The 14455-nt window shown below is 41.5% G+C and overlaps 1 protein-coding gene across 11 annotated transcripts in view; it reads right to left on the reverse strand.

Annotated features, from left to right (window-relative positions):
• The window catches only part of BLTP1 (bridge-like lipid transfer protein family member 1), a 240840-nt gene that overhangs the window by 32986 nt on the left and 193399 nt on the right, over positions 1-14455 (reverse strand). For 4 of the 11 annotated variants that reach the window (XM_066573794.1, XM_066573788.1, XM_066573795.1 and 1 more), the window contains 6 exons: positions 11228-11318; positions 9372-9437; positions 6957-7198; positions 6565-6780; positions 5076-5256; positions 3010-3199 (listed from right to left, as the gene is read on the reverse strand). In XM_066573794.1, coding sequence (XP_066429891.1) covers positions 3010-3199; positions 5076-5256; positions 6565-6780; positions 6957-7198; positions 9372-9437; positions 11228-11318 — 986 coding nt within the window. Of the gene's footprint in view, positions 1-1086; positions 1108-3009; positions 3200-5075; positions 5257-6564; positions 6781-6956; positions 7199-9371; positions 9438-11227; positions 11319-14455 lie in introns of all 11 variants that reach the window. The other 7 variants (XM_066573798.1, XM_066573796.1, XM_066573797.1 and 4 more) reach the window with 5 other exon arrangements.

Here is a 14455-nt window from a genome sequence, read left to right on the forward strand (position 1 = left end):
ATTGATTATATATCTAATCAATTTAGTTATTGTTTCTGTGTTCCCGTGAGCGCAAGCATTGCTTTTCTTTTTTATTTTGTCAAGGAGACACTCAATGTAAGAGAGACTCCTGTTTACTAAGAATGGAGACGGGCAACTGGCGGGAGAAATCCCGGCCCACTCGGCTTCCATTCACTTGAATAGCATATGAGCCAGACAGTCGTCCCATGTAAAGGTACACTTTTAGACTGGCAATTCATATGCCAGTTTAAGTAAGCTTTGCGCTAGTGTCCATGTAACAAAATGTATTTAAAGGCACAAGCCTCCTAATTTATGTCACATCTAGCTACACCTTCATGCGCCAGACTAAAACCTGCACCAGTTTAAGTTATAATTTACGTCAGTTTCTGGCTTAATTTATAAATCTGATGGGACTTTTTTGAAAACGTAGGGTGGGGATCTGGTGTAAAACTTCCAAAAGTTGCAATTTTGACATCCACGACAAAACTTAAACTTTTATATGCAGAAATCTGGCATACACAACATAATACTTAATCCCCCTTTCGCTGCCAGTACATTTTTTTTACTTCAAATTTTTAAAACAAATAACGCCTGAAATACTAGAGTATAAATTCATTTTATCCCACTGTACACAATATCTGAAAATACTTGACTCCTTGTGAAAAGCTACCCTGCACTTTCCAATCATGGGCCCCTTCATGCAATTTTCCATCAAAGCATAACAATTTGGTACAAAATGTTTTAAAAAGAAAAAGATCATCAGGGTCAAAAAAAATATTTGACCCAAGCGGAACTAGAGATGTACAAAAACTACCAGGGATACGTAGTTCATACATACAGCTTAAGCCTCTGTTTACATGCACATATCATCACATATTCATCAGAATGAAGTTTGCCAAATATATCAGTGATTAAGATGCCAGTAAAGATTTTAATCATGGAGTGGACAAATGTCCTGATTATGGGGTAGTGGGCGATTACATTGGAAACGCCTCATGCTTCAGTAGAAAACAAACCCACAAAAAATGCCACAATCAGAGGACCCATATCTTGTATGATTGGTAAGAGGGGTGAAGAAGAACTTACCCCCTGGGTTCTCTGGAAGCTCTACAGGGGAAAGAGATAACAATAGACATTTTCAGCTTCCATCCTACCATCCCTTCCTTACTCAAAAACAAAATTTTTATGCTACTCTGTGATGTCAAACAAGCTCTGCGCCCCAAAATATTGAACCTAGATTAATACTGACATCATCTGAAATGTCTTGTGTTTATTACGATCTTAATCTGTAAATTCTCTCTCATATATTCTAGCCATGGCATGTGTTTGAAGTCATGATGCACTACATGTGTTTTTGGCAAAGAAAGGGTTAATAGTGAAGCACTGTGCAAGCAGTATCTCTATCTTGCAATTTTAACAGTAACCCGTGCATATCCCAAACTAAATTAAGGTTTTAGCATTTCCAGTAAGAACCTGATACAGTTCAATGAAACCTCATATTCATGCTGTTTGTATAACCTTCATTAATTGTGTAAGGCTGGCGACACTTCCGTTCAGCCGACAGCTATCTTGCCCGGCGCCCCCATACACATGCATGCTTGGCTCAGTTGAACCTGCATGTGTTCTGAATATAAAGAGGGGAGACCTCTGGCAGCAGCTTAACTCCCCAAGAACAAAAGGACAAGGCAGTTAGAATCCAACCACTCGATCCTCATCTTCCCCAACATCTGCCATTGGCAGAGAGTTGGGAGACCCCCACATGCATTAGAGGATTCATAGCTTTGGCTAAAGGACATTGGTTCTTGCCTCTGCAGGCTCAATCTCTACTTCTCAGTGTTCCTTGAGCTGGTGGTTGGGGGTCTAGCTGCTGTGATGTCTCCTATACATTGCATGCATAGGAAAGTAGGATATCTTCTCTTGTATTGCTGCTCTGTAGCACACCCTCATAAGTAAAAGAATCATGGAGGACAGTGTACAGCAGTACCAAGCAGTGTAGATGTGATTTTAGTAACTAACACAAGTAAATGCTCACTATTATGTGAAACAGTCTGTGTGACTTTCTGGTTCCGTCTCCCTCCAGTAGCTCACTCCTCTTACCCCTCTTCCCTCTGAACAAAAGCTTAGGAGTTTAAGCTTAGTGATTGCCAATCTTATTACTGCAGGGAGACCCTTTTAAGTCATTTTCAATGCTGGGGAACCCTTACTGCCATTTCTGCCTCAAAGGAGCTGGGTGCAAGGGCAGCTAAAGCATTCTATAATTTTTGTCCGGTGCTATAATTTCACTCATACAACAATGTATGCTTATTACTTTACAAAGCATCCTTCAGCAGGCTGAAATCAGTTTGTCTTCCCTACTACAAAAGGAACAATGTAAAAGCCTCTAGCATGATCTAACAGGCTAGCTTACAATACAGAAGACCCAAAGGCCTTCCAGCTGCCATGTAAACCTATGGGCACTCCGTGATGGCATCGCAGGTGGGCGACAGAGAAATCTCCTTCCTCTGTAAACCACTAAGATGCCACGGTCTGCATTGACCATGGCATTTAAGGTGTTAGATGGCCAAGATTGGAGGTTTCTTTGATCCCTCCACACTCGGCCATTAGAACAGAAGCCCAGCGGCCATCAGACAACTGAGCTCCTGCTCTTCCCTGCATCGAACTTCTAAGATGGGCTGACTGAAGTTGCAATATGCATCAGTGAAGTTTTCAGATCAGTGTGTTTTGTTCATCCACTCTGTCAGGCCAACATTTATCTGAAGAATTTTACATACTATTAGGAGATGGTTTGTTAACTTATGGTTTTAAAAGATTGATACGGTATTAAAACAAGATACAGTGAAACTTTTAGCAACATAATGAAAAAGTAGCTGTGCCACAATAACCTATAGAGATTGTTACAATGCTACTTGTACACCACATGACTATTATTATATGATCGTGGAGGTTTACAACCATGAGGGATGAAATAAGGTAAAATGAAAGCAGTTACATACACAATAGACAAAGTACCTGAGGGGATAGGTGGGGGAGGGGGTGGTAATAAGGTGTTAGTCTTGCTGTGGACAGTACTAGGTAAAGGAGGTGTTGCAGTATCTTTCATACCATACAGTTTGGATTCTTTTGAAAGGGTTCTTGGCAAAGAGGATCCTCTTGAGGCATTTGGCGATTCAGTTTTTAGGGTTTTTGAGTTATAGTGCAGCTAAAGAGAAACACATATTGTTAGTATATATTACATATAATTGAGGACTATTCAAACTTTCCCCAGTCAAAACAGAATGGCATTCCATGTCAGACCATAAATGAAACGTATCACCAGGTTCATGCTGCATGAACCACAGACCGCATGAACCCAGGACAGGTATGTAAATAGAGAACATGTCTAACTCTGAAATACGTACTTTGAAGATCCACGCTGAATGGAGCTTGAGGATATGGGGTTGGCACAGCGCCCTCCTCTCCCTGCTTGGATCATAAACAGGGAGTGAGCGGTCAATCTAGGTAATCTGGGCAGAGAGAGGCCGCTGCCGCGCTGCCCCCCGACTCCAAGCTTCAACCGAGCTAGATCTTCAAATATTGTTTATTCTAGAACAGCGCAGCATTTCAGAATAAGACATGTATGTTCTCATACAGCCTGTCTATACAGCGCAGATTATATTCAGCACACAGCTTTTAAATCCACTTGTGAAGGAAAAAAGTTACATGTCACTTCTTGAGGCTGAATCTGCACGTGGATTTGCACTTCGAAAATTGGCTAAATCCACAGGTATACAAGTGAATGTCTGGCAGAAATCCATGGCTCAGCTGCAGATTTCTTCTGCAATGAGGAGTTATCAGTGTGGAGAAATCCGACACAGATTCCACCAGTGTGAACAGAGCCTTACTGTATCCAAATGGAGGGGGGGATAAAGAAATCCATAATGTAGAGTTTAGAAAGTGTAGAGAAATATGTACTGGTCAGTAGTGTGCCCAGCCAACTCTCCATGGGAAATACACAGAAACGTACAGACACAGTTGGTACATTGTTTTAGTTTAGGTTCCACACAAAAATATATACCGGTACTTAAAACTGTCTTAAGTCCATTAAGGCCCAATGCACACGAGCTTACTTGCACTGCAGGATCCAGAGCGGGCGTTCGCTCCGGATCCTGTAGCAAGTACTGTCCATAGACATGCTATGCAAAATGCTTTTCCATGTCCATGAGGAAAAATCAATTGCGATTTTCCGCTCAAGGGAGGCAAAATCGCTGCATGTCCAATACTAGTGTCAATGTCAATTTCGAAATCGCAGCGGATTCGCATCATTGCCAATGTGTCATTCTCTACACTGTGCATGTGCAGCACAGAGAAGAAGATATCGCACAGGTACCCGGGGGTCACCGCCGGGGCACAGGGTCCGATTCCGCTGTGAGATCTTACCGGCGGAATCCGACCCGGCCATGTGCATTCGACCTAAGTAATCTACTGGGATATCCAATCATCAAACACTAGAGTACAATATCACAGATGAGAATGATAGGGCTAATGCCCACGGCCTGATTTCTGCGGCACTTTACGTGGCAGAAATAAGCAGCATTGTCCCGCAGCTATTAGGTTCTATTGAACCTAATAGCTTGATGTTCACACTGTAGAATTCCGCCACGTGAAATAAACCGCGGCATGTTCTAATACGTGGGAATACGTGCGGCCGGCTTGCACTGTAGTCAATGGAAGCTGGCTGTCATGCTATACTTCCACTGTGGCACTGCTGGCACGTCGTGCGCTGTTCTGCGCATGCACGCCAGCACAAGGGACATGACTAATGCGGCAGTCATGGGAGGTGAGTATGGGGGTTTTTGGGGGCGCCGTGGTGGACTCCGCTGTGATATTCCGCTAGCGGAGTCTGCCACGGCTGTGGGCATGAGGCCTTACTCCGTACAGTTGTTTGTATATATTGCCCCACTAGAAAATTAAAACGCAACATTATGATGAAAAAATAAAGCTTAATAACCCGGCTGAAATTTATGAATTATATCTACATAAAGTTAAATTCATAATCATGTAGAAGTCTATGTCACAACTGTTGAATCTGAATGTACCTTTACATCAACTCCTGGAATATAAAAGACTGTGGTATCAGAGTCACTTGCTTTAGTCTGTAAAGATGATGGCACCTTCTTCCCAGCCAGCAAGTAAGTGGTAGATGCATAATTGTTCTGAAACTTTTTCTTTTTAGATGGAGAGTCTTGATCAAGGCTTCGCGAGCTTCTGTCGTAACTCCTGCACAAAAAGTGACCCGTATACACTCCATGAATGTTACAGCAGGCACACAATATATATATATATATATATATATATATTACACATCACAATCCCCTGCAGCTTCACAGAGACTGAAAACACATCAGCAAATATCTAGTCAACTAAAGTTTGTCAGGAATATCATGTTATCAGGAGTTTATGGCTGATCACTGAGAAGCAAGATGACAGATAGCATCAGGGAGCGCATTGCTTTAACCCTTTCCAATCCACTGTCTGACGTCTGAAGACGTTCTGATTGAAGGTTGTACAGCTCCGATGTCGGAAGACATACGGCAGGGTATTCTTACTGTATATTACTGGACGCTCTCTTGTCGGGGGCTTCTCTAGCATGTCCCATACTGCAGTACTGGCTCTAGCCAGCAGATGGTGCCATTGTATAATGGCAGAAAAAGAAAGCCCCCTAGGAAACCCTGAATCCAAAATTGGATTGCAAAGGGTTAACAAAATAACAAGATGATGCAAAGCAACTGAGTGTCTTGAGCAACAGCACTTAAACCCCTGGTTTTAATGCTAGTGCATATGAACCTTGATCACTCTCTGCCTGAGTCATTGAGGTTTCTTTGAATTAAAATAGTAGTAGCCTGGTTTTTGCAAAAATACCATGAACACAAAAATATCCTTCCACAACAGAAGTGGGTAAAAGATTAAAGGGGTTTTCTGGGATGTCGTAATCCCTTTAGTAGTAATCCCTTTAAAGGTACCACTAGTCCTCAGCAGCTGCCCTGGTCCCAGAAACTCCTGCAGTAGTTATGTGATGTTCACAGTTGGGGTGTGTCTCTGCTAATTAGTTCTGCCCTTGTCTGACTATGTACAGACAAAGGGGAGTGGCAACACCCAGTGCTTAATTTATTCATAAATTTCTGGTAGGAACAATAGAGGAATGGCACAAAAGAAAGGCATTAGAAAAGATGCTCCAAAATCATTATTTCATGGGGTACAGAAGTATTTACTAAAACAGATGTCAGGGAGAAAGACACATTCTCTTTAAATTTGGTTTGTAAATTGCTTAAAGAAAAAAAAAAAACAATTTAAAAATAAAGCACCAATTTTACAGAAGCATATGACTAGGATAGAACTCTATAAAAGTATGTGGTTACAAACTAGAATACAGATTTTACATTTTCAATAAATATTTTTTCCTCCAACTATCACGCAGTGTTTTTGCAAGGATTTGCGCTGGTTCAGTATAAGCACTTACACAGCCATATAGCTTTTTAACACCTACAGATATATTTAACCAGCTAACTATGGATGACCAAAACTTACCGTCGTAAACTGATATCATCATGATCCGGTTGCAGAGTTGTGGGGTGTAGCACACATTTCCCACAGTCTATTTCCACTCTTATGTCTAGCTCAAAGTCGATGTTCCTTTCAGTAGCAGTGCCGGATACATTTCGGCTGGACGGTGTAGATGGCCAGCGCTCTGTAAAAAGCTGATGGACTGCAGCAAATCCAGAAGACTTCTTGCGGTTGTTCAGTCTGAGTGTTACAAGAACAGCATGGCATCCTCACGTTAGTGGAACAATTGCTCTAGAAGCAGATCTTAAACATGTAGATTTGAAACGATTAACTCGGATATTAAAAAATAGATTGAAAAGACAATTTGGTGGACAAAATCTATTTTTCTAGTTTGCACCCGAATTAAAGAAACTTACTGCGGTTTCCTGTAAATATACATCTTTTCTCGGTCATGATCTTCCTCTTTTTCAGAGTCTTCTGATGATGAAGAAGTAGTGTCCTCTCTCTTTTCTTCGGTCTGGAAAGGAATGCCTGGTGAAAATACTTGTGGTGTGTTGGGGGAACTGAATATGGAATGTGAACCATCACTAATGGATGAGCAATGAGATGGACCATCAATGGAAACTGACAACAGATCACCATCTACCTCCTCTGGAAACTGTGTCAAAGGGGAAGAAAACATAACAGAATGCATGACATTATAAGAAAACACTCTACTTCTACATAGCTTTCTTTGCCTGGTATCATGTAATCAGCCATTTGCTAGTGATGAAATACAGGAATTACATGAAAAGAGAAGTAGTAAGTCAAGTCCCAAGAGCTCTCCCTTATAACAAACACCGATGAGCAAGTGAATACTGGAAGAAATGAGGTGAATTGTGCGCCATTTTAAAGAGAGCACCTAAATGAAAATCCAGCCACCAAAAGCAAGTGAACATATAGCACTGTAGCCATACAAGATGGTAGACCGATCATTAGGATTGCCTAAAAATCAAATACAATATATTAGTAACAAGAAACTGTTCATGCAGACGTATGCAGAAAACTGTACAGCAACCTCATTCATAACCGGTTCACAAGGATTCTGATTTTTAACTACTAAAGTAACCCAATTATTTATCACACTGCATTACAGTTGTGTTAACCTACCAACATTAGAGTTGCTGAAACAATCTCCAGTAATCACATTTACCTCCTCCCGTGTCACAATAGTAAGTTGCAGCAACTATTATGGTGCTGTACTAGTGCTCGCTCGGTATTAGACAGTTGGCACAGCACTTTGATAGCCAGGATGGAGGCAACTCTGATCCCAGCCATTTAACACTTTTAAATGCAGCTGTCAATGAGGACCGCTGCATCGAAGTGGTTAACAAAAGGGTTCCATCTGTTACACGTAATTGCCAAAGCATGATGGCGGGGCTGCTGATGTGTGTGTGTGTGTGTGTGTTGCAGTCAGAGGTCTATTAATGACCTCTGGACCGGCCATGAATGGATGAGTGCCTACGAGGCTGTCTGTCAAATCTACAATAACAATTATAATAGATGGCAATACTGAAGTATTGCAGTATAAAATAGCAATCAGAAGATTGCACGTTCCAAGTCCCCCAACGGGGGCACAGAAAAGAAAATCCAAGAAAAACAAAAAGAAAAGTTCCTTTTTATTTCCGCTTAGGAAGTACTTAATTTTTGTAAAGACAAAAAAAAAATTACTATTAGAGATGAGCGAACGTGCTCGGCCACGCCCCTTTTTCACCCGAAACTCGGGCGAAAAAATTCGGGGGGCGCCGTGGGTGAGTGGGGGGTTGCAGCGGGGAGTGGGGGGGGGGGGGGGGGAGAGGGAGAGAGAGAGGGCACCCCCCTGTTCCCCGCTGCTACCCCCCACTCACCCACGGTGCCCCCCGCCCCCCGGCGACCCCGAGTACTTTTCACTCGAGTACTGAAGTACTCGAAAATGGCGGTACTCGATCGAGTAATTACTCGAAACGAGTACGTTCGCTCATCTCTAATTACTATACATACTTGGCATCACTGTATCTGTAAGGACTCATACAATAATATGAAAGCATTTTTTAGCCCTCACATGGAACACAGTTAAGAAAAAAAGACAGACAATGCCAAAATGTAGTTATTAGGACATGTGATCACTTTTTTTTATTACACTTGTTTGGGAGGCAGAATGAACTATGTGTTCCAAAATGACACCAATGAAGGGTAAAAAATTTCCCACAAACAGCTCAGTAGATAGATAAGTAAAAATGTGTTTTGTTTTTTTTAATGCAGTGACAAGTAAAAATATTTTCAAAATGAAACAGTTTTCATTGTGCAAAAGTAGAAGAATAGCCCATAACACTATAATTTTGATATCTTCATAGTCATAATGACCCGTCGAATAAAGTTATGGTGTCATTTAAAATGCCATCAAAAAATACTGTCACGCTGACAGAAAAATAAACTCATGGCTCAAAAGGAGATGGAGAACTTTTCAGGGGTTGGAACTTTATGATTGGTGAGGGCCCAACGCACGAGCCTGCCGCCGCTCCCTTCATTTCATCAACAGCACCAGCGCTACCATTCATGAAAAGACGATCTGAAACCTTGTTCTCAGGATTATGGGGGTCCAGTGGTTGGACCCCACCGATCATAAAGTTAATCCCTATCCGAATAGATATAAAACCACCCATATTATTACCCATCTTATCAATCTCTAATTTGGACCGGCAGTAAATGACTAGTTGTTGCACACTCTGCTTTTGTGTCATGTAACAAAGAGAAAGAGGAACATCTGATGAAGCTAGAGCAGATTTGCAAGACGGTTTTCCATTTACAAATACCTTGAAATACCCTTCTTCCCAAGAACTTCGAGACCGACGATTTATTCCTAAAACTGTATTATTCAACTTCATTTTTTTGCAAAGAAAAAGGAATAAAATAATGAAGTTTAGATGGCAATCAAACAAAAGCAACGAATCACAGCTCTGCTGCTAAGGTGCAGATCATATATGAACTGGTTCAGACTAGCGTTAGGCCCAAACTGCCCATAGCATGCTATAGACAATCGCTTTACCCCGCACATGAGCGGAAATCAACTGCAATTTCCAGGTCGAGGAGGGAAAATCGCAGCATGCTCTATCTCAGCACGGTTTCCACACAGACGGCATCCACTGAAAGTCAATGGACGCCGTCCAATCAGCGGCCTGTCCATAGCTATCATTAAAGATGGGCCAAGGAATCTGCACCATCCCTAGCGATGGCGTGGAGTCATCTTTACTGTGCATGTGCGATGGCCGGCACATTCGCATTACAGATGAAGAACACTGTGGACAGGTAAGCAGGGGTGTGCATTCGGCCTTACTGTTGGCATAAATGTCAAAAACATTGGAGTTACATGTGTTATTTTCTGTTTTATTAGCAGCAGGGCATGCATAAGTTGTTTTTTTCTCTGGTTTCCCTAAAGGGTATATTCACACTAATGATTTTTCTGGCCGCATTGCGGACCGAAATTGGATGGAAATCGAACACATTGATTTCAATATGAATATTCCCATGGCGTGTGTGTGGGGGGTGGGGGGACAAGCTGATTTTGCAGAGTGAATTTGCAGCCACCCGTGTGAATATACCCAAATGCCTAAAATTTCATTAGGACAATTTCTCAGGCAATTTGGGTGAATTCAAGACGTTTAATCTTCAATGACAAAGCAAACATAGACATAGCAAAATCATCCTTAACGGTTCCATAATTTTGTTAGGGACTTTAATTTCTCAGGATACAAAATTGTTACAAATCTGTCGCGGTCCAGTAAGCAAACAAAAAAATCTATTTTTTTCTTTTGTTAAACATCAAGTTAAGGGAAAAGTTAGTGTATTTTAACTTTCATGAGTTTTATGCCATTATGTGGCTTGCTTTTTCAGCAGTTTTTTCCTCTGCAGGATCTCTCTCCAATTTCCATTTTTTCCCCCAGAGCTTGTGAATTGAGACTAGCTGCTACAATATCTCCCATACATAGCATACACAGAAGAGTAGATCCTGTGCCCTATCTCTATCATTCTGACAAGCAGCAGCATCGAGGATATTATGTAGAAGTGCTGAGCATGGTAGATGTGATTCCAGTAGTTATGAGTCAGTAAAACACTTACTATTAGCTGCAGCAGAATGCCTATGTTTGTATTTGCTTTTCTTTTATTTGCTTCCTCCTCCCTAGCAGGGGCAGTATGCATTCTGAACTGTTAGAACGCCACTAACCCTTTCCAATCCAGTGTTAAACCTTGTCCGACATTTCCCTGCATAGCTCCCATGTCGGGCGAGGCCCGACGCGTTTCTAACATTATGTAGAACAGAGGTCAGACGTGGGAGCTCTCTTTTGCATATGTGATATACATATAGATTATTAATAATGCATACATGTGATATACATACTAACTCATGTTTAATTTTCAAAAAATTGCTACTAAAATCATCATGATAGGTCATTTTTATGCATTTCTGTTAAGTAATTCCAAGAAATACACAATGCGCTTTTGCACCCAAAGAAACCTGGTGAGGGACCAGGGAAGATGCCACAGGAGATTTGGTATTACTGCTTTTGTTTTACGCAATTGAAAGCAGGGTTTGCATGGGGATGGATAACCCCATTAATATTACGGAACGGATAACGGTATTATGCCATGCATGCCCACGTGCTGTACTTACACTGTCCTGAATGTTGAAGGTAACTCTGGGACCAGCAGGGGAAGCAGCTTCAATACGTATTTCAGGAAGTTCTTCTCCATCTAATCTTGAGCTATATAAAAGAAAAGAAATGGTGACAACTGTTACAGTAACCGGCCAGGGAAACTGGTCAAGGTGGACTATTAAAAAAAGACCAGTCAGCTATTCTGACATTTCTATTGAAGTTATAATTTTATTACAGTACCCTATAATTTCTGTGGATTAACATATACATAAGCATAATATACATAAGACGTATCCTTATGGCACCCATACTTGAAAATATGAAAATTATATTTAAATAAAATCATAACCTCCCCGATCCCCAACAAAATCTACTTCGACACATGCAAGAAAAAAAAACACCTCTCCCCCTAGTCTACTCTAAGGCTACAAATATGAACCCCATTCTTTTGAATAGGGTAATGCACATGAGCGATGTTTTCCTGCATTGACACGTGACGCAATGCTATGCAGGATACAGATTATGCCATGTTCTACCTGGCTGCGCATTCTTGCATCGCAGCGCCATTGAGCAGTAATCAGTTTCCATGCCTGACACAGTGTTGTCTGAATTCCCAAGAGAGTGTGCCCATCAACCCCATCCACAATACCAAATATGGAAAATCTGGGATTAAGACCAATACTGACAAGATATACTTCCTTATCTTTAATACCCCATTCCAAAATTTACGCATTTTTTACACAATCCCAGACCATGTGCATTAAATCTGCACCATCCATATTACATTTCAGACGGTCCAAGTTTAATCTAATGCCCATATTAAACAACTTGAATGGCATAAGATCATGATAATGGTTAAAAAAAAGAAAATCGCAGTAAGATCACTATAGACCAAGCAGCACCCAGGAACCTCCCACCTAACTGGCAATAACGTCATTTCAAGTGTTTGAATACTCCACCAATAAAAAAGTACTACTTCTAACTGTTATATAAATATTGTTCATGTTTATCCATTCAGGAGGCAGTATCTCTAGAATTACCAAAGAAAAATGTCCCCCCTACATCACAACTCTCAGCCGTGCTGGATATAACATAGCGTAAGGATGCTGCAAACTCCGTAACCTTCTCTTAAGGTTGTCCCGCGCCGAAACTGTTTTTTTTTTTTTTCAACCCCCCCCCTTCGGCGCGAGACAACCCCGATGCAGGGGTTAAAAAAGATCACCGGACAGCGCTTACCTGAATCCCCGCGCTCCGGTGACTTCTTACTTACCTGCTGAAGATGGCCGCCGGCATCTTCGCCCTCGGTGGACCGCAGGGCTTCTGTGCGGTCCATTGCCGATTCCAGCCTCCTGATTGGCTGGAATCGGCACGTGACGGGGCGGAGCTACACGGAGCCCCATTGAGAAAAGCAGAAGACCCGGACTGCGCAAGCGCGTCTAATTTGGCCATTAGACGGCGAAAATTAGACGGCAACCATGGAGACGAGGACGCCAGCAACGGAACAGGTAAGTGAATAACTTTTTATAACTTCTGTATGGCTCATAATTAATGCACAATGTACATTACAAAGTGCATTAATATGGCCATACAGAAGTGTATACCCCCACTTGCTGCCGCGGGACAACCCCTTTAACATCATAAAACTGCATCTGGTTTTTTTGCATATCCACTGAATAATCTGGAAAGACAACTATACGATGATCTGATGATCCGTGTAGTTATCTCTTTCACTTCTCTCGCTCTCTTTAAAATAATGTCCTGATCTTTATAATACAGGAGTTTTATCAAACAGTTCTCGGTGTGGTATCAGGTGGGGGTGGTTTAGTAGAAACTATATGGCCCTTTCCACAGCAAAGAAATATGGCAATATCTGCCCTTATTGATTTCAGCCATCTCTATAAAGAATGCTCTGAGATATGACCCTGCCACCTTTTCTGGAACCCCCAATAGTCACAAATTACTTCTCCGTGGTCTATTTTCAGAACATCTGCTTTATACTGCAAAGTACGCATAGCCTGCTGACATTCTTATCCTGCATAGGGCCAATTCTTTTCCTCCATTTCATTAGTACAGGTCTCTGCTTTAGACAATCTTTCAATAATTTCTGCAAATCATGTCTTATGAATCCAGCATCCTCTTTCAGGCTACCAAACTGAGCAGAGGGGGAGGCCAAAACAGTATTGCTTTTAGTCACAGCTAGAAAAAAATCATGTAGAGTAGTTTCATTTTGCATATCCACACCGCTATCTCGTGCTGAAGTAGCCTGCATAATAGTATTCACAGAGGCAGGTGAAGCAGATGAAGTTTATGAAACAGGGCCATGCATACACTTCTCATTTAGGGAATGAGATAACGTATTAAAAGTCTCATCAAAGGTGGCAAATACAGCTGTAGTTATTTCTTGAGCATTTCTTACCATGGCTGAGTGAGCAAACTCCGCCAGCCTGTTTGCCGCTTCACGGCATTACGCCTTAAAGCAATCAGAGCGATTTGAACATTCTGTGCATTCCGCACGCTCAGCCCACTCTTTACTCAATGTTGTTTCCAGCATTATACGTGCAGCCTCATAGTGCGCGCAGAGGGAATAACGACACCATGGCATGTTGTGGTCACGCATAAAAACATTTTTAATGATCAATTAAAGGTTTTTGATTTAATACAATCTTTTTCCCCAAGTTTTGGATGAGCTGGATTTTCTCCTGCATCTTTTTTAAAATCTCTATGTTAAGCAGTTCATCTGTTATTCCTGCTAGAAATGTATGAATATATAGGGACAACATAACCGTTCTAAGAAAAGATACTTTAGAATCATTATCGTATGGGGCATACAAATATTGTATAAAATGATGGAAAGTGAGGGAAAGAAAGTACAGGATGCAAACTACTGATAAAAAAGAGTAGGCTTGTGACATGCTCCCTGCCTGAAAGTGGATTAAAAACAAATGGGGAAGAACTCCTAAAAATCAGAACTTAAAAACATGGGTGCAAACGGCAGTAAAGGAGCGGGCAACGAGGACTTGCTATTTCTAGAAAACTTGTTGAAGACTCAGGTATGCTTTAAACTATAATGCAGTATTCCCAAGTTTTTTACCCAATGATGAGCAGTTTGCCGATTACTACTGTTTATGAATCCTAGTGCTCTGGGGTTTTATCAATCACTGCTGGTCTCGTACTCCTTGCTAATCCCCTACTCATTATTCTATATGGAAAATATGATTTCCAACAATACCGCTCCTACATAGTCA

The sequence above is a fragment of the Eleutherodactylus coqui genome, chromosome 7, assembly GCF_035609145.1.
Source record: "Eleutherodactylus coqui strain aEleCoq1 chromosome 7, aEleCoq1.hap1, whole genome shotgun sequence".
In the NCBI taxonomy this organism is placed as follows: Eukaryota; Metazoa; Chordata; class Amphibia; order Anura; family Eleutherodactylidae; genus Eleutherodactylus; species Eleutherodactylus coqui.